Source organism: Melospiza melodia, chromosome 14, assembly GCF_035770615.1.
Source record: "Melospiza melodia melodia isolate bMelMel2 chromosome 14, bMelMel2.pri, whole genome shotgun sequence".
Lineage (NCBI taxonomy): Eukaryota > Metazoa > Chordata > Aves > Passeriformes > Passerellidae > Melospiza > Melospiza melodia.
The window spans coordinates 12964998-12985637 of NC_086207.1; the positions used below are offsets into that span (position 1 = coordinate 12964998).

The 20640-nt window shown below is 38.8% G+C and overlaps 1 protein-coding gene across 4 annotated transcripts in view; it reads right to left on the minus strand.

Moving 5' to 3' along the window:
- Positions 1 to 20640, minus strand: part of FAM13B (family with sequence similarity 13 member B) — a 44829-nt gene that overhangs the window by 22336 nt on the left and 1853 nt on the right. For all 4 annotated transcript variants that reach the window (XM_063168743.1, XM_063168744.1, XM_063168741.1 and 1 more), the window contains exons 2-7: positions 11182 to 11348; positions 10017 to 10207; positions 9383 to 9595; positions 7168 to 7345; positions 6398 to 6542; positions 4228 to 4385 (exon numbers count right to left, since the gene is read on the minus strand). In XM_063168743.1, the coding sequence (XP_063024813.1) occupies positions 4228 to 4385; positions 6398 to 6542; positions 7168 to 7345; positions 9383 to 9595; positions 10017 to 10173 (851 nt within the window). In that variant the 5' untranslated portion in view covers positions 10174 to 10207; positions 11182 to 11348. The remainder of the gene's footprint in view (positions 1 to 4227; positions 4386 to 6397; positions 6543 to 7167; positions 7346 to 9382; positions 9596 to 10016; positions 10208 to 11181; positions 11349 to 20640) is intronic.

A 20640-nucleotide genomic window follows, 5' to 3' on the forward strand; every position in this document is an offset into this window, starting at 1 on the left:
TTGTGTGTGTGTTTGCCTGGTGAAAAGCCAAAGCTGATCTATTGCAAATGCATTGACAGAACAGGCAACACCCCACTTCTATTTCCAAGCAGACACAGCTTCAGGAAATTAAAACACCTGACATGGAAGCCAGATCTTGTAGCCACTGATTTCAGAGCTGCAGATCAAATAACTGAGGGGGGACACGCTGACATTTTATATTTTTCTTACAAACAAAAAGTGGCAGGAGGGAGTTCACAGCTTAGGATATTTACATGTCATTTGTATTTCCATGCACAGAAGTTCAGCACAGCCCTACGACCTGTACAAAGTCAATTTCCTGATAAACATACTCTGTATTAACAATACTTGAAATAAAAAAAATGAAAATTTGAAGCTACAAGTTTAGCTTCATGAACAAAGTAAGATAAAAGAAGCATAATCTTGGGAAAAAGTCCCAGTAATATTTCAAAATATGACAAATGTAGTTTTTAGTATCCATCTCAGTAAGTTCTACAAAGTTGTATTAAAGGCATGCTGGTATTCTAAAGGTACAAATACACAATTGTGTAGATTGAAATTGAATTACTAATAAAACAGTCACTCCTTGGACAGATTGGTAGAAAAAAATGAGGCAATTAGAGCACAGAACACTGCAACACCCTAATTGCAAAAGAGAGCAAGAAAAACTCAGTCAAGGGCACAAGTACAAACACTATTTATAGGAAACTGATGACTTGAAAACCTTTTCTTCCACCACTTGAGACAATGAGGAAATGTGTCAAGAACAGGGAGAATCAAACTCATCTCCAAAGAATCCAGATGATTCCAGACATGGTTCAGAAGAAAATTTTCCATCCTAGTGTGTAACCTTCAGCCCCCAGCACAGGATGGCTCTCCAGTGCTTTCACTCAATACCTTTGGGAGCATTAGAGGTACTCAGCAAAAGCTGTGCATAAATCAGCAGTATTACAAATCCTAAAGAATCCTCTTACTACATGAAGAATATCTTACATCTTCAACAAATCACTTTAGCAATTAAGCACTTTCTGAAACAAATGTGACAATTTTAAGAGAAAAGCCACTACAACTTCTAAGCCCACCTACCACAGTTCCAGGATACTTTTTAAAAGCTGTAATTTACAATGCCAGACAGAGCCTTAACGCAGCATGACACAGCAAGACACAGAAAGGTAAACATCTTTGTTTCATAATGCTAACTCCCTCCTGAGAACCCCTCCAGCATTAGCTCCCTAGCCAGAAAAGGTCCCAGTAAAAACATATCTCAAGTACAAAAATACATTAACTGGAGATAAAACATGTCCAAGTTTTCCTTGGTAATTTCCTGACCATACACAGATTCATATTTCTCATTAAAATAATCAGTTGTGCTATTATTTCATTTTGTATCTCCAAACCACATTTAATCTCCCATAATTTTAAAACTTAAACCCTTACTTGAGATCATACCAAAATGACATTTTCTTTTCATATATTTACCTGTGCAGCAGAACTTTGCAGGCCATTCTGATAATTTTTGCTATCCCAAAAGAGCACTTCAGGTAGAAATGCCTCATGTGGAAGGCAGCAAAGCGTGCTGAGGGCTGCTGGCTGTGCATGCTGCTGCCTGTGCTCGGGGGCTGCCTGCGAGCGGCACCTCTGGAGTGCTGCACTAAAGGCTGCAGTCTAAATAGAAATCGACTGCAACATGAGGTCACTCCTGACAATAAGCTGCCCAATCAACACTTGAAAGCTCTCCTAACGTGTTGTTTACACATTTTCCAGGATGGAAGGAGGAAAAAGTATTTGGATGCTAAAAACAGCACTACATTAAAAGAATAATGTATTCTTTAGCAGTTTAGGCAGCTCTTAATTTCAGGCAGCTATACCATGGATTTTGTCTCCCTTGGCAGGTGTTAATATTATCACTTCTCTCTCATCAGAGCTAGTTAAATAACAAAAGGGTTAACAAAAATATCCCAGAAGCAGTGAGGATGTTGCCCTTGTCACTGCATTTAGTAGAAACAAAGTAAACTGTTTATATAACTTACTGCCTGCCACATCTCCTATTTTACACATATAACCAAAGAGATTTTATATTAGGCTTCTGACTGACAACATTGGAGATGAACTGCCCAATTAAAGCAAATATTGCTTGGCAAGGCTCAGGGATGAAAAATTGGGAATAATGACAGAGGAGGATTCTGAAGTTCTTATTTCAACAGCATGTCTTAAATTTCAGCTGTAATGCTGAGTCAGTAATTCTTTACTCCAAAAGTCAAGACAGCACAAGGCAAAGAGCCGTGGGGAAAAGGCTCCTGGTAAAGGAGAACAAATTTCCTTTATGTGCTCAACACCAACCTGGGAGCAACAAATGCTCCCTGCTGGGTAATGGGCTCAAAGATCACTCCCCAGGTTTATGAGAAATACCATTTTCAAGCAGTCACTAAACCAAAGTGCATTAATGATTATCCACATTCTCACAAGCTCTCTAACTCAGTCAAATTAACACCATGCAGTGCAGGAAGGTCATAGGTTCCAGCAAGAACAAACAGAATGAGTGGAGAAAAAAGACAGTGAGCAAAATTAGAAGCAAGTTATAGCAAGTAACAAGGAGGAAGGTCAGATGCCCCATTGTACACATCAAGATAAACAATCTCTTTTCGTACTCTTCATAGAGAGACCAAAATACACAGATATTTGGTTCCCAAAATCTGACAACAGCAAAAAGGAAACAAAATCCCATCTTAAAGAGCTACAAGAATCATGTTTGAGATCTACTTCTCCTCCTCCTTCCTGTATGAACTGCCAAAGGCTCTACATAGAACAAAGATAAATAATCCAAATAAATTCAAATTAACATCTGCTTTCTTAATTTTATTTTTTTTTACATTAAGAAACTAAAACCAGAAAAAGGTCACTGAATGTGTACATATAAGCCATCAGGTTTGGGAAAATATTTACAGTATTTATAGTGGTTAAAAGTCTAATAAAGAGCACTTTCTCATTCACTTAATTTCTTTTTAACTGTTTCCTGCAGTTGTTCTGGTTTTACAGTCAAGATTCTCCTTCTTCTAAAGGATTCCTCCTTATCCTTCCCCACAAATTATTTACAATGCCAACCATAATTAATGCCTATTCATTTTTAATTAACCTTAAACATCTAGTAAAAATGTTTGTCTCTTCAGGCTATCCAATTTAAACTCTCAAACATGCTGAGTTTGTCACTACTGCTGTGTTTACACATTCCAGAAGCAACCTAATACCTGTGAATAGTTAAACTGCAACTTTTTTAAAATTTAATTCAAACTAAAAATAAGATGCTTTATTACTGATAAAGATAATTAACTATTAAAATATAAAATTACAAAACAGAATAATGATTCAAGCATTATTTGGTATTTTACAACTTCTTGCCATGAAGCAGAATGAAGCATGCAGCCAGCAGCTGAACACATTCCAACCAAAAATCCACTACCCATTCTTAGGCAGTGACTTACTTGTGATTTTTCCTGCATTTCTTCTGCTTTTAGTCACATTTTTATTATACATTCCTCCTCACTCATCCCTGCAAGTTCTTACATGCAATGCCCATACTAAACACATGCTGCAGAGGGGAAGAGGTAAAACTCACCATCTGCAGAATGTAAACTCTAAGTACAAATAAAGCAATAAATCCTTGCATACTACAAGTAAAATATAGATCTGTGTATTAAGCCAGCACCAATAAGCTCTCAAATGAAAGTATGATTTTATGTTTACACATTCTTTTATGGGAGTTGCTCTTAAGCTGGGTCACCCTCCAACATTCCTGCCTACATCACATTTTGCAACTTCCAAACCTGCCCACAGCTCTCCAGCACCACATGACAAGAAACAGTCCCAGGGTTTCCCATTGCAAGGATGGTACAGACCAGGTTTGTATCTACCAGTATGCAGATTCTTCTTATTTCTGCTGTAGAATTTACTGTTTAAAAAGCACTTTACAGTTTCACTAAAATATGCTCTTTTTAACTTTCCCTGCATCAATTCCCATACTTAATCTCATCTGATCCTACAGGCATTCCTCTGCTGAATTTGGGAACAGTTATTTTAACCCACATTTTACTATTATAAGAACTGCACCTACTTCTAAAGCTTCACTTTGCACACACCAACATTTATTTCAAAAGTCTGGCAGTTTCTCTCTCAGACAGAATAAATTACAATCCAAACCTTAAACCCAAACTCCAGGCAGAACCAAGTTACCTTGTTGATGCTGTAACATTCCTGGAATCTGAGAGACTCCCTGTCATATCTAGATGCACCACAGCTGGCCTTTCCACAGGTTTCTCTGTGCTGTCTTCTGGAAGTTCTTCTGACTGCTCAAGCTTTACATCTTCCTCTTCTTCCAAGAGATCATTGATCTAAAAAACATTTCATCAAAGTTAAGGGCTTGAAATGCTCCTTCCAAGAGGTCCAGGGAATTAAAAGATGAAAGTAACATGAAGAAGGAAATACCTTTCAATTTTAGGAAAAACCAGGCACACTAGACTTGCCTTTATGTAAAACTGTAAATTCTACACCATTAAAAAGCTGCTCTTGAACACTGGACAAAAACTGAAAAGCACAAAGCACCTCTGATGCCAAAAATAAACACAAGCAGAATGAAGAAACAATAAAATCCCAACCACACTGAAATAATGAACTACACAACCTTTCTTCTTCTATGTCTAAAACTGATCATTCTCCTCTATTCCACAGGTAGCCTTATCCATGTATCAAACCCTCCTAGGGAAGGCAGTACAGACGTCTATGAACCCAAACTTCAAAGCTCAGAATGAAAACTTACAAAGTTTCTGTGCTCCCGTCTATTTTTGTTTCTTTGTTTCCAAACACAGATGTTTTTACTGAAGCAGCAAAATACAGCAAATTTAAAAAGCAAAACAATATAACCAAGTGGTAACTCAAGACAGCAAACTTTATTTTTTAAAGGAAACTATGTCTAAAACATGGAAAGGTAAAGAGAAAAAAGTGATTCTGTTGACTCCCAAGCTGTCTCTGTGACTGATTACTGATCTCCCAATCTTGCAAACCCAAAAATTAAAGCAGCAGCCTCAAGAAAATATGCTTTATAGTATCTGTCACCAGTGTAAAACAAAAACACTAAATTAAGAAAAATTGAAACTTCAGAAATTTAAAATTACACAGAAGACAGAGAGAAGATATTGGTTAGTTTTTCAAAGGGGTGTAACGTGTTATATGGCACCACATTCCAGGCAAGAAATGTATTTATCCCTGATTTTCCTCTGTAATTGCAAGAGGATGTGCCAGTGAAGCAAAGGCAAGGCCACCCACACACTGGGGCAGCTGCTGTGCCCTGCAGGGACAGCAGCCCTTCTGTCCCACGGCTCTGGCCTCACACAAGTGCACTGTTGACATCTGCTGGAGACACCACGAAATTAAAGGGACACCCCACCAGCCCTCCGGCTAAGGGAAAAAACAAACAAAACCACACACCAAACAGATTCTGTACTTAGGAAACCCTTCTGCTGAAACACAACAAGGCACAGCCAAGGCAATAATTTCAAAGCATGAGAGCACAGAGCAGCTCTGGTTTACAGAGCAGTGATCCCAACCCAGTGACTCCTCCAGCTGCAGGAGCCACAGCCCAGCTTTGCTCAGCAGCTCCCTGCATGCAGCAGGGCTGGGGCAGCTCTCAGTGCCAGGTTCCTGCTTTGCAGAGGGGCAGAGTTTGCCCCAGGAGCTCTCACAGCACACACTGCTCACTCCAGAACCTGCTGCCCAGCCTGGCACAGCAGATCAGCACCTACTGCAGGGGAGAGGAAGCAGCCAAGTGCCCCAGTACTTGCCTTACCTGTCTTGCTAGAGGAGGGGTTTGTGAGATATGCTGTAAAATTCAGTACTCTTTGTTACCTACCTTAGCAACTGTTTATTTTTCCCCTTTTACCTCTTTACAGAAAATCCATCGTTTTCAACTCTTAGAATCAGAAACACCATTCAAAAACTTTGGCACAGGAAAGCACCACTGATAACATCAAGTGGAGTGTGAGACCCTGCATGTTCCTGGAAAACACATCTAGAAACACTCTTGACCAAGACCAACAACAGAGTTGCTCTTCATTTGATCAAAAAACCAGTTCTTTATTCCTAAACTGGTGATTAGAAAGCTGTTTATAAGCGTCTGTGTTGGGCAGGATATCACTGTTGGTTTAGTTCCTATGTATTTTTCAATACAGTACAGCTACACCTACTATAAAATCAAGAATTTCACAACCATTAAGAAAATGTCAGGTTTTGTCAGTTTACAAGAAACTTCTAAGTCATACTAAAGAACCTGTATTTCAATAAATCTTTCATAAATATAAATGTGTATAACAGTTAAGTGGTAACATATAGCCATTCAAAATATTCTTACCTGCTCAGTTATTGAGCTTAAATCATTAGTAGATGAAAAATCTTCCTCTTCATTTTCAAAAAACTCATAGTAGTTCTCCAGAAGTCCTGCCATTATTCTGCTAACTAGTTCCTGTTCTTTCAGATCCTCCACATCTGTGTAAATGCTAAAGATTTCAACACTGTTTTAGTTTTAAAATCTAAATGCAACATTTCCCCAAAGAACACCTCTGAAAGTCTCCTATGACTCAGTGCTAAACTTCACACCATTGCCCCCTACCCATTCTGAACACACAGAACTTTAGGCATGCCCTCACACTAGTGCCTTATAAAGCTTTATATTATTTTATATTTAAAAATCATGAATTAGCAACTATTCAGTCAATTAAATTTTCATGAGGAGTATTTAAAAGTCAAATATTTTCCTGTGGAGAGGAAACAACAGTTTAAGCTGGTACTTTACCAGCCTTTTTCCAGAACTGTTTTCTTGCTACATATAGTAGCCTTATATATTACCACTAAAATATTTGAACCTCAGAATAAATACAGCAATGCAATCATCAAAACAGTGGTTTCTCATGCCACAGCTCAGAGACAAGCTGCTGTTTAAATCTCAGCAAAAATTGTAAAACCAAACTGCGGTGAGAGAGTGGGTGGGAACAGAAAAGGATTCTGCCTGAAACATATTGTGCACTTTATTACTGTTGCTCAGGGACCAGGAATGACGTTAAATTACAAAGGGACACTCAAATTCCCACAGAAACAGCGAATTAACTTTTATAATTAACTTACTGAAAAACATCCGGGCCAAAGACTGCAGCTAAAGAACTTGCTGACCAAATTTCTTCATGATGTGATGCTACGTTAGCTAAAAATTTACACAGAAACTTTAACAAACTGTAATTAACAGGTGGAAGCTGCTGCAAGAGGAACCTCAACTTTCTTCCAAATTCATCTTCATTATTATAATCTGAAAAAGTAATAAAAATATTTTAGTCACAAAGAAGGAATCTATTTGATAGTAATCAGCTTTTTGCCTCTGACAATTACTTACTTCTGAAAAGACAACTGATTTGACCAAACCACAACTTAAAATGTGAAAACTTTCTTGCATTTGTTCATAATCCACCACATTCTCTTCTGCACGTTTTCCCCAATTAATGCCCATTCAAATTCCTGATTTCAGAAGGCAAACTCTGAAATGTTTTTGTTTTACCGTTGTTACATAACAGCAGCTCCACAGAAGAGCTCTAGAGACAGCAACGGCTCCAACAGTGAGTTAACTGCCATCTACTTAAATTCTTCTGGCAACAAGCTGCTTTGACACCTTTTCCTTTACAAGCATCCCATTCTCACCACTCTACCTGCTTTTATAATACTTAACTGATAAATCCAAGCTATCTCAATGTAATCACCTTCACAGTGCTCAGCTTGAAGCTTGCTGATTCAATTTCAGATCTGAGAAAGGGTCACCATAAAATCTCCTCTTTCTCACCCCATTTAACTATACTCTTCATCAAAATATGTCCCCATAAATCTTATTTGTTACCCCATCAGCCTTACAGGCAGCAAGGTTCAAAGATTTACAGCTGTTTGTACCTAACTGAGAAATTTCATCCATAGGAAAAGAAATGTCAGGAAAGCAAAATGGGAGAAAAATTGATACAAAGAGGCCTCTCTCTTTCTCAGACACTTGAAAACTCTTCTAAGATCAGTTAAAAAGGGAAAAGCATGCTTGAAGATGATGAACCATCTCTGTCCCTCTAGATGAGAGAGCAGAGACATACTAGTTATTGATATCAGAGCAAAGAGTGAGTAAATTCCCTGCTGAGCATGTACAGGAGCACCAAGCAGGATCTGCAGGATTTCATTTGCTCAGACACAGTCAACACCTACAGCACCTGAATACAGGCAACCAAGCACAGGAAATGGTCCTCCAAACACATTACACATTAAAATGAACATTTCATTGACAGCTCTTACTCTAGAAATTGCACTTTGGAAACAGAACAGGAAAAAAAAAAGTACATTAACAATGTAGACTTTTACAAGAAGACCACAGCAAGGTGATAATGAGACTATTCTGAACAGACACATCTCCATGTTTTGTCTAAGCAATCCCTCCTGAAACTTGAGTTCTAAACAACCAGAGACCCAAAAGCAGAACATTTTTACCCTAACTGAAGTCCTCTGGCAGCAAAGCAGAGACACAGGGCCAGGAGCTCTGGGATGACCACATTCACACCCCAATTAGCCAAATCACCTCTCTTTGAGGAACCACCTGTCTGCAATGAGCTCCTAACGATGCACACAGGCCACACCCTGCTGTGCAATGAAGGCACCCTGAGAACTGAGCCTGACCTAACTGCAGAACTAACACACGGCTCAACAATTGCTACCACCTTCTGCAGGTCTTTAAGCAATTCCTCTGCTTCAAATGCAGCTGATGATGTAATTCCGAAAACTGACTGAGATGTCTATCAGACAGGCAAAACCCAGTTAGAGAAAATCAAAAGTCTCGTTTTAGCACCTGAAAGCACTGTTTCAGGGTTTATGTGGTTTGATTCCCTTGTTACAGATAACTTTAAAGTTTTCTGAAATAACTTTTACACTTTAAAAAAAGTCAGTAAAGTCAATAAGCTGCAAGTTTAAATGAAGTTTCTCTCTATCTTCAACAAAAGAGAACTAACTGGGGAATTGTATGCTAGAAACAATCCACGTGTAAACCTATCCACAGTGATCTATACAAAGATGAGAGGAAAAAAACAATTTTCACACTAGATTTTACAGTCATAGAAGGGAATTCTGCTATCACACCAAGTGAATATTCTTCAGTCCCATTTCCAGTTCTGACAGATAACACTGCCAAAGTGCACAGCAATATTATCACTCTTACTATTACACAGAGCACCAAAAACACCTTAGTGCCACTACAAATCTCAATTCAATCCTGGGTTTTACTCTTAAAATCATCAAATAAAAACACTGAATCAAAAAGAGTTATTACCTTGAGAAAGTTGCATCAAATGTATGTGCAAACTGCCTGGAATAACTGGCTCTGGAAGTTCTTGAAGAAAAAATCTAAGAAGGCTGATAGCTGAGGGTACATCTGCTTCTTTAACCAGGTCCACATCTTCTCCATTATCGTATCGTTGCCGGAGCCACTCCACTGTCTCAGCATTCCCATTGACTTGGAAAAGTCCTTCTTGTTCCAGACCCCCTGAGTCAGGAAAACAATTGCATAAATAAACTTTTAGCTCTGGTATGGACAAATATATTGGAGAAAATAGTGATAATCAGCTATGCACAATTCCCATACTGACTGAAACATTTTCTGGACAACAGTTTTCCACAGTTCCCTTCCCAACACACACATTCATGTGTCCAGTAACAATAAAATAACATGGGACATGTTAGCAGTACCTAAACCACAGCATTTCCTATGAGGTGCCCTGCAGAGCTGACTACATTACTGTGATACACATAACAGAAGGAGCAAAGAAAGGAAGTAACCCAAAACAACCAAATCACATCCAGCTGAATAATTAACTTCAGAAACAAGTACTCTTCAAACCCCACAATCCATTCTGTAAGAATGCCAGTGAAATACATTATTTTAAATGAGGCAAGGTGATACATACCATGTTCCTCAATATAGTCCACAACATGGCGGACTATGAATGGAACCTCATTGTCTGGTTGCCCTTCTTGCTGCAGCTCATCAAGTGGAATTCCAAATATTTTGTTAGCAAGAACAGAGTTGCAGTTACTCAAGGAAGGGGAGGAGCTCTTCCTCATATCTTTTTGCAGCCAAAAATCAAAGCTGTCTTTTCTGTCAATAGGAGAAATTAAAACCAAAAGGCCCAGTTCAATGTATGTTTTGGAAAGCATTAATCTGTAACACAAAGTGTTTTAATTACCTAATGCAAATACTCTCTAGTCTGTCTCCATCCATGCACTGCTTTAATGGACAGTTCTGTAATGTCTCCAAACACAGCCAGCTCAATAAATGACTACCACTGAGGTGTTCTGTCCAGCCCTCAACAGAGGACTGAGAAGAATGTACACAGCAGGAAGGAAAATGCAGAAAATTCTAGTTACCACATTTCTAATTAAGTTCTAAGGTATTTTGGTAAATTCCTCAGTACTTTTTCTGACAGTATTTAGTAGCTAGGCTCTCAGAACTCAATACAAAAGTCTCTCAACAGGAAATGAAACCAGTGGATCACACCAAACCAAAACCCTAATTTCAATCATATGAAATGATTAAGTACTTTGTGATACTCAACTGGGCTGTAATAATTTTAAAATATACTTGGCATTTTCTGGTCTACATAATAAAGCTTTCCACACCTGAATCAAATTAAATTTTTTACTGATCAGAAAACCCCCAAAGCTAGTTTCTAGATGCTCAGTGATACCATTCTATCATGCAGAAGCTTGAGCTTCACTTGCAGGTCTTTGCTTGATAAAGGATCTAGATCGATAACAAAGGGCAGTGTAAGTCAGTCAGGCTGTGATCCTGTCAAAACCAAAATATTTCTCCTAGGAAAGAAAAAACTGTCCTTTCAAAATAACTAATAAAAAGAAAAGAAAACATACTTGCTTAAATGCCAGCAGTCACATTGACAGAAGCTGGCACATAGAACATGAAGTAAATGCTGTTAGTCAAAGCACTGCAACCAAACTAAAATTCTCTGTTTACCAAGAGGTAAATTCTAATAGTTAGACATTCTGAAATTCACACTTGCTCTTCCTTTATTTTTTCCCCAGCAAAGCAAGTTAAGAAACAGTTAAGAAACCCACCTCAGAGTACTTAAACAGCCGAGTTTGAAAAACGCTTTCTGCGCCAGCTGCCCTCACTGACCAAGCATTCCTCTGTCATTTATGGTTGTTTAAGATTATGGCAAAAGATCAGCCTGTAGTTCCTCATTGAAGAATAGCAGAACTCGATCAGTACTTCAGCAGTTAATCTGAAAAGAAGGAAAATATTATTAGATCATAAAGTTTTCAACAGTTTTCAACTCAGTCAGGAATCCAAACATCACGTTAGAGGAATTCTTGTCAAATCATCAGTTTCTTGTTCTGAACAAGAAAGCATAAAGCCCACATTAGCACAGCTTATGAGAGAGCCCCTAAAACAGCAAATCCCTCCTTTCATTTATGAGTTAACTAAATCTGAAGTGAAAGTTAGCATTGGACATCTAAGTCTTAACAATTATGAAATAATTTGCAGACTCATTCAATCCTCTTCCAAAGAATCAAGGAGAGTTAAGTAGGTTACACAGAGTGTTTTAAAGTACCTACCATGCTAAAATATTTAATGGCTATGAAATTTTTAGAATGATCTCAGGCACTGGTCTATTACAACATCTTAAACAGCAAGAGCAAAACCTAAATCCTAACTAAGGAACCTTTACAGTCAAGCAGTCTTTGATGGTACTGATCATCCTTTCTAGGAAGTTCTTACGTGTCCTAACTGCCAGTTCAGAGTCCAAGTGATCAGGTCTGGGTACAGGAAGCAACTTCACCATGTCAGATTCCACAGAACCACCCACACTTTTGCCACCTTTTATTTAGAATCCAGATTATCTGGACATTTTTCATCTTCTCAGCTCTCAAAATAGCTACAAACCACAGTAAATTGCCTTTCTAATTTTCTGTGGTATTAAAAACTTAAATTGCAGCTTCATGGCACAGTGGAGCCAATGTAATGCCCAGAATCAGTCAGAGTCACATCAGCCCCTTGATCTCCCCACTGCCTGCTCTAAATAAACTCAAGCAACTGTGATTGGGCAAAAGCAGCTTGTGACACACACATAACCACAACACTCATCACCAAAACTAGATAACAAAGAGGCTTTCCCCAGCTTCAAAACATTCACTGAAACCTTTTGTTTCATAACTGGAGATTGATATGACAGCCTGGAGACAAGTACCTTCCCTCCCTTTGTTCTCCCACAGCTCCTGCTTCTGTTCCACATCAGGACAAATAAACTTTATCTTCACTTGCAAATTCTTGACAACCAAGCCCTCTGCTTTCAGTACCAAAATGCCAGACCATTCATTAGCTATCACAACAGGAGCCCAGAGTACTCTCAGCAGTTTGAATAAAGCAGTTTTGCTGCTCCCAACCCTCCCCAAAGTGCATCCATGTGCTGAGGGAGTTGGTCATAATCTCTATGTAAGACTGCTTCCATCTCCTCAGCATTTCCTTGCATTGAGACCTAGAGAAAAAATATTTCAGGCTTAGAAGTGTTTAAATGGTCTCTGTGCCTTGTATTACACACAGGCTGTAAATCTCTTAAGCCTCACACAAGTGAATCCTGCTCTGAGATCAGGGCTCCAGGTGAGCTGAGGGTTATATTCTAGTCAATGGGTTTGACTTTTTTTTTTTTTCCCACCCTATCACGTTCAAATCTGTTATTGCAAATTCTTGGTTACTAAAAGATCCTACCAGGTTCCAACAATAAAGCAGTTGCAATTCATGACCTCCTATAATTTATGGAGGCCTGGTACAGCCATTTTTATTTATTGTTCTGGTATTTTAAGAGAAAGTCAACATAATCTTTGCATGTAAGTAGATTTCAATCAATCCAAACATATCAAGCAAAATTTAAAATATGAAGTTGCACACAGTTTATTTTCTCAAACTCTACCAAAGTCAGCTTGCCCACAATGAACAGAAAACCTCTCACTGGCCAGCTGTGGGGTTAAGGGCACCTGGGAGAAAACCTTTGATGGATCTGCCACAATGCTTCAGGCTGACTTACTAAAACCAACAAACAAACCTTCAAAACAAACATCACCTAATAAAAAGGCCAAATTAGAAGTAACCACTTCTTCATAATTCTGCACCAACTGAACAATCTTACAGCCCAGCTTTCTCAGCAGAGGCAACTTTGTGCTCAGTTCACTGACATGAAAGCTCAGCAGATGAACAGGCTGCCTGAATATTAATTTCATTCAAGAGGCATGAAAAAAAGAAAAAGAATACAAACTTCTATTTTAACTGGCTTGGCAAGGTAAGAATGAAGTTGAAACAGCCTGGTTGTCTCATTGTTAGAGCAAAACCGGATTTACAACCCAGGTTTATACTTTGAAGAAAGCTTTATATGGCTTATTATCACCTAGAAAAATTAGTGAAAGCCCCATTTTCACCTTCTCAGACACACACATTTCAATATATCATTATACACAACAATCTATTTTCAGAGCAGTTCAGTCTTTTCCCTTTTAGTTCAGGCTCTGCTATCTCCACAGGCTGTGATACAATTAATCTGACATTTACCAAATCTAGAAAGAGCTAGAAACTCTGAAAGTTATTCAAGTTATTTCAGCAAGTTTTACTTCCTGCTATTTCCAACATTGTAAAAACTGTTAATAATTAAACATTTTATCTGCCCTGTTTCTGTGGATCAGAAGCTTTCCCGTTTGCCCTCCCGTGACTCAGGAAGTGCAGCAGGTCATGCAGGCACACACGAGAACCAGGACAGGACATGCAACTTCCAGGATTATTTCCAGAGTCTTTCACAAATTCTAAGCAATGCTGAGGAGTTTTTTAATTTTTTTTTTGCCCCAATCAAACAGGAGCTAACCCACTCATTCCACTCTTTCTTCTTCTGCCCATATTATCCTGATCCTTCTGAGCACATGTTTCTCCCTCACAATTTCATAACCTAAATGCTTCAAAAGTTCTATCAAGAAAAAGACAAAAAATAGCAACTAAAAAAAAAAAAAACAAAACCAAAACCACACAAAAGAAAACTACCTAGCTTGAGTTTAATTATAAACATTCTGGTTGCATTTTTTTCAATCTACTTCCCCTGCTTGTTACTACAAACATTTAAAAACATCCCTGTCCCGTTGCTCGGCTGTTCCAATGGCCTGGAAAGGCTCTGGGTGGCCTTGGGGCTCCAAAGGACGAGAGGAGTCTCCAGGTTTTTCAGTCTCCAGTGTTGTTTATAAATTCTTATCTACAATATTTCCCCCGGCCCGGCAGAGGTCTGCACAGCAGCCATGAGCACACTGAGAGCCCTCGGGGCCGTCACTTATCCTTATACCCAAAACTGTGTGTAAGATATTTACCTTTCCCCCCAATACCTTTCACCCTTATTGACAAGTGCACATTCAGTAAGAACCAATCTCAAAGTGCCACCATCACCACCGAAGATGAATGACAAGAAGAAGAAGGAGGACAGGACATGCCCTAATTCCTCCATCTTGTCCCCTCAGAACCCCCCTGTACCGAGATTCTAAAACCTGTGTTTTCACTTTATAATTAACCCATCCCTTCACCATTTATCCCCGTGATCCTCCCATCCTCACACAGCTGTTACGTCCTGTGCAGGATCAAAGTCCAACCACCAAACACTTCTGGCAACGTTCCAGGACCTCGGAGCCCCCCAGGGGTTGTCTCGGTGACTCTGCACATCAGGGCTGCTGTGCTGAGTTCCCACACATCCTTAAGCTACAATCATGCTCTACAAAACATAAATGCAGGAAAGTAAAAATACACCTTATTATAACCACATATTACACCATAATTTTATAAGGGACTGAAAAAACTTACTATGTCCATTGTAACATGTTGAGCCCAAGCATCTTAAATGAGGGTAAAATACAGAGTTTTGTTTTGTATTGTGGATTTCGGTGCTCTCTGGTGTTATTTAAAAAATTTTGGGTTGCTTTTTTTAATTAAGGCAAGTTCTTTATAGGGTCTGCTGGGAAAACAGCACCATGAGCTTCATTCTGCCATCATAACAGCATTCACTTATCTTGGCAACTGGAGAAGTATTTACACCCACACATGAAATGCCACTGAAAACCCCACAGAATACATGGCTAACTGCTAATATTTGAGGAATACACATGAAAATTTAGATTTACATTTAGTTCAGCTTTTACATTAATGACTGAAGTACAAATAATATATGGGCATCATTTTAAATGAAAGTCCTCAGGGTTCCACCACCTTTCCTTAAAACAAAGGAATGAAGCAACACGCAAAAATAAACAAAGAAAGGCTGCAAACTGAAACTGTGCCATAGGAATGAAAACATTAATTTTGTGTGTACAATGTCTGCCACAAGTCTCAACTATTTCAGCAATTCTTTTATTTGCTCGTTTTATGTAGCAAGAAATTCGTATTGTCTCTGAAACCAACCCAAAGCTAACACTGACTGCTGTTTTGCTCTGTGTTAATACATTATTTCATGGCATTAGCAAACATCACCAGTGAATATTTGTTTTTAATACATAAAAGTAAAAACTAAGATTTTTAGATAGGGAAAAAAGCAACAAAATGGCTCATCCCAGCTTCTCAGGAAACACACCTCAAGTTTTTTTGGCTTTTTTGGCTGCAGTGCTGTGACCCTGTGAAGCATCACATGCCTGCAAACTGAGTCCTAACAGATCACAAACACATCCTGCAGTGCAAAGAGATCAATGCTCCTTGTCTGCAATAATTATTTACAAACTAAATTCCACAAAAACATCAGTCCCAAAGTTTTTGATTTCTTCCTCTAGATTTGATGAAGAAAAATAATGTATTATGTTTACTTATAGACAAAATCTGTGGTATCTCCCTGCCTGCCTACAGCAAACATACTGCCAATCCAAATAAATAATTGATTTTTTTGCTAAATTGGAAATGATCAAATTTTAAACAGATTTTTTAAGAAGAATTTCTAAATGCTGGCCAAAACCTAAGAGCCAGATTGCAGGTGGAATCCCAGGAACTCGGCTGCTGACATCACCCAGAGGCAGCTGCCAGGCAGGGCAGAGCAAGGAGCCTTCCCTGGGCAGCTCCTGAGTCCCAGCTCTGCAGAGCACACGGAGCCACTCTGACTGCTGCGCTTATTTCTGCCTCCAAAAACGGCAACCAGCACTCCTCATCTCACTCTTCAGTTTTGCTGAGTTAAAAGGAAACTGAATTTTGTAACAATTAGCACCGACTGGTTTTCATGCCATTTGTATACTCAAATTACTGTGAGCATTCCCAATGGATGAAGCTTTTGGGCAAAAGAGCTTTTCCTTGTCTGATTTTCAGCTTTTGTTCAGCTAACAAGTAAAACCAGAGCATTTTGCTTGTTTGAAATAGTCCAGTCAAAATTGCAAGGATGGCCAGGCTGGGGAGGGGACATGGCTTGCAGTGAATTTATACAAAAGACAAACTGAAATTAATCCCACAAACAGAATCTACAGGACACAGAAAGGACAAATTTGTCTCAAGAGTACAGTAAAAGGCATGCAGAGATGTGCCAGTGCTTGAACAGACACAGAACATCCTCTATGTAAAAAGAATAAACACATTTAAGTACTCATTAATACATTTGAAAGTCAAAACAATAATTATTTAAAATAAGTTTTTAAACCAGCAAGATCAGCTTAAAATAGACTCTTAAAGCAAGATTTCCTCTTTCTGCCTCAGTGAAATCAGCTATCAAGAGGTATTCTAGCCACAAGTCTAGAATGGCAAATTTGGCTCGGTTATTATTTTAAATTTAATAAGCTAGTCTTCTTAAGAACACAATCCCCATTCCCATTAAGGCATACTGTTTGAAATTAGGTAGAACTACAAAATTTCACTTGCAGTGTTGAAGGAATCCATGTTAGAGTGAATTTCTTCCCAAGCAGATGTGACTTTGCTGCTCCCTTTGTTTCTCATTATGGTTCCCAACTCTTCACTGCCCTGTTGGCTTTCTGGTTAAGCAGGAATCAGAAGGACACCAGCCCACTGCAGTTTTGCACACAATCAAAAAGGAGCCAGCAGAAGCATGAACAGCAGCTCTCATTAATGAGCAGTTTGTCTGTGTATGCCCTCACGTGTGCATTCACACACACATTAAACCTCAGTGCTGTCAAACAGAAATTCTCCATCGTTGGCCAGCAGCACTTCTGAGATGGTCTCAAAGCCACTCAACTGACAAAATACTGCTTATACTGACACAGCAAGTAGAAGCACAAAAAATGCACCAGAAGATTTAGTGGAATGCAATTCTAATGCAATTTTGTTCCCTGGGAATGTGGCAGCAAGCCTTCTAATTTACAAATTAGAACAATTTAAATTAAGCTTTTATGTCGTTTCCATGCAAGAAAGAAACAAAACACCTCATGAAAACTCCTCTGGAAGAGATATAACTAAAACTAATATAATTTTGGAATTTGTGGGGTTTTTTCATTTATTTACAAGCCAAGAAACCATAATACTGATTAGTATTTATTTTCCAGTCATTAAAGTTTAGTCTACAATTTCAGCTGACAGAACCTGAGCACATTCTGAAAACACCCATTGTTCACAGACCCTCATGAGAGACAGATCCAATCCATTAGAAAAACCCCAAATACAGTGACTGATTTAAGCAACATTCCAAAAATATTCTACACTTTTAAAGAACAAGCTGAGAGGTCATCAAAATGTTAGCTGATTTTGATAAGCAAAAAGAATGTTTTATATTCACTTACTAGATAAAATCCAAAGGCTTTTTACCAGCATAACAGCAACTTAGAATCCTCCAAGTACATTGTAGCAAGAAAATAAAACCATCAGCGATCCCAGAAAAAGTAGATGTTTGCTCAGTGCTCACACCCACCACCACACACTGCCAGATTTGCTCTCATCTGCTGCTGCCAATGCACATGTGCAGAATTCTAAAGAAACTTCCTGCTCACACAGATCCCATCACACTCTTAACAACAGTAGTTAATAAATAAAAAGGCTTTTGTATCTTGTGTAACAGCTAATTATATTCATCCTACTCGCCACCCCCCAATGCAAAGCTCTACTCCACAAGCACACAAATCTCACTGCCCCTGCATCAGACAGTGCAGAACCTGGCTGCAATGGCATCATTAAAGTACAGTAAAGTAACAGACAGGAAGAAATTATCAGCAAAACTATGCAACTTGCAAGCTTCACGTTATAAAACCAAAGCAGTTTAACAATTGTAACTGCTGTTAAAAAAGACTTTGGAACAGAAGCCAAGCTATTTCAGAGACACCAAAAAAGCAAACTATAAATATATAATGCACTTAATTCATTATACATAAGTTATCCTATTACATACATTTATCATCAGTTTGTTGCTCCCCTCCCAAAGAGGTCAGCAAAAACACAAACTGGAACTCAGCAATCACAAAATGGTTCACAGCCCCTGATACCCAAACGCTGCCTCTGGCAGAGCCTCGAGCACGTGCCACCAAAATAAAGGACAGGCTCAGCACCCCCACGGCAGGAGAGAGACATTTCAACCAAGAGTTCAGTGCTGCAGCAATGATTCTCTGCATTTCAAGAGATGGGGAAAGAAAAAAAAAAAAAAAAAAGGCCCAAAAAACCCACAAAAAAAGGGTCTGGTACTGAGGTCCTCTGTCAAAACTTAATTATGACTAAATTTGAAGAAATCACAAGGTTAAGAGTTACGCTGCAGACTAAAATTAACTAACCTGATTATATTTCTAGAGTGCCAAGACAACAAAAGATTTCATTAAATATAAAGTTCAGCAGAAAGGAGAGAAAACCTTTCAAAAATACACACTTAAAAAAGGGTACAAAAGAAGAAAGAATCACATTGATAAGATTGCAGCTCTCACCTTTTCAGTTCTGTCCATGTGTTATTGTCCTACACAGCTGAGCACAAATTTTAATCCTAGCACACTGCAGGGAACTGTGCACAGAAGAGCCACATGAGGAGAGCTGCCAGCAGCACTGGAACCTGGACAATCCGTGCAGGGCTCCCACCACATGCAGGGCTCACATCCAGCACATGCCCCACCCAAATGTCCTTACAAATGTCCAAACAGAGAAGAAAATAAAAACCATTCAAAGCTCTCTATAGGAAAAAGCCTCTGCAACCAGAGTCTTTGTTACAAGCTGTTTGAACACAAACATAAAGCCCTATCTGTATTTTAAGTTCAAATGGCACATTTTTGTTTTTTTCTTAAGACAAATATACAGGATTTCACACATTCACAGGGGAAAGACCACAAGAGTAGAACTGTTAATATCACAATGGAACTATTTTCACTAATCAGAACATGGGCCTGCAAAATATTACCCATTTCTTGTAGGGAATGACTCCACCCATATGTTGCAAACATAACAGGTTTTGACCTTCTAAACTATGTTTTTAAGACTTCAAAACAAACCAGCCTGACAGAAAAAAAAAAGCTTGCTAGAAGATGCAGTAACAAATATATTATGTTTTAGAGTGCAATAATCCACAGAATTCACTTGAACTGACTGAGCTGGCTATCAAGCCAGTACAAACTGTGAAGATAAATCTGAATTTACCAAGCCTTGAGACAGCTACTCATTCTCAAACAAAATTTTTGATCTCTGACCTTACAGAAAATAATAGTTATCAAGACTGAATTGCTCAATTATACTAACTTTCCAGGGAGCAATGTAAAATTCTTGCATTCTCTGCCTGAATCCAATTGTGACAAGAGACACAGAGCCCCTCTGCTGAAAAACTGACAGAGCCATCACTTTACAAACCGCATGACAAGTAACAATCTCCTTCTTCTGTAGCCCTTCACAAAAGATTTAATATTTCTTCACTTCTGTATCTCCTCCTCATGTTTTGGATAAAATGTTAATTTTCAGTTCTTAAATAACAGTCTGAATTTATCAATAAATATACAACTAGGCCTGCAATGCAAGGAAAAAAAGTTGAAAAAGTTTCCATCCTTCATCCTCACAGATGGAAATGATGAATTGCCCTGCACTAGCTGATTCACTGCCACCCAAATGGCCAGGAGATTTTTGTGTGCTAATATGGCAGCAGGGTTAACCTGCTAGGCACGGAATTAAAGGACAACTTGCACCAACATCACTTCCTCCTCCATGCAGCCACAGCTTCTTTTGTGGGGGATGGGGGAAAAAAGAGAATCACCACACAAAAATATAAAAAGTCCAAACTAAAAAAAAAAAAAAAAAAACCTCCTCAGACTTGGTGGGTTTTTCTTACTTTCCCCCTGGAAAGGGGCATCACTGCTCAGCTGTAGCATTTGAGCAGAAATCCAAAGGCTGAGTATTAGAGAAGGAAAAAACCCAAGCCCATAAAGCCTTCCCACGCAGCAAGCAGGGACTCAAAACTTTCTGATGTCTGTTCCAAACACACAGAATATTTCTCCAGCCTCACCTGCTTCTCAAACATGCCATTATATACATTGGAGAGCAACGCTTCACTGCTTGCACAGGCTCTCAGGGTAGGAGCCACACATGAGAAATGTTAAATTCAGTCTTCATGAGTGCAAGAAGAT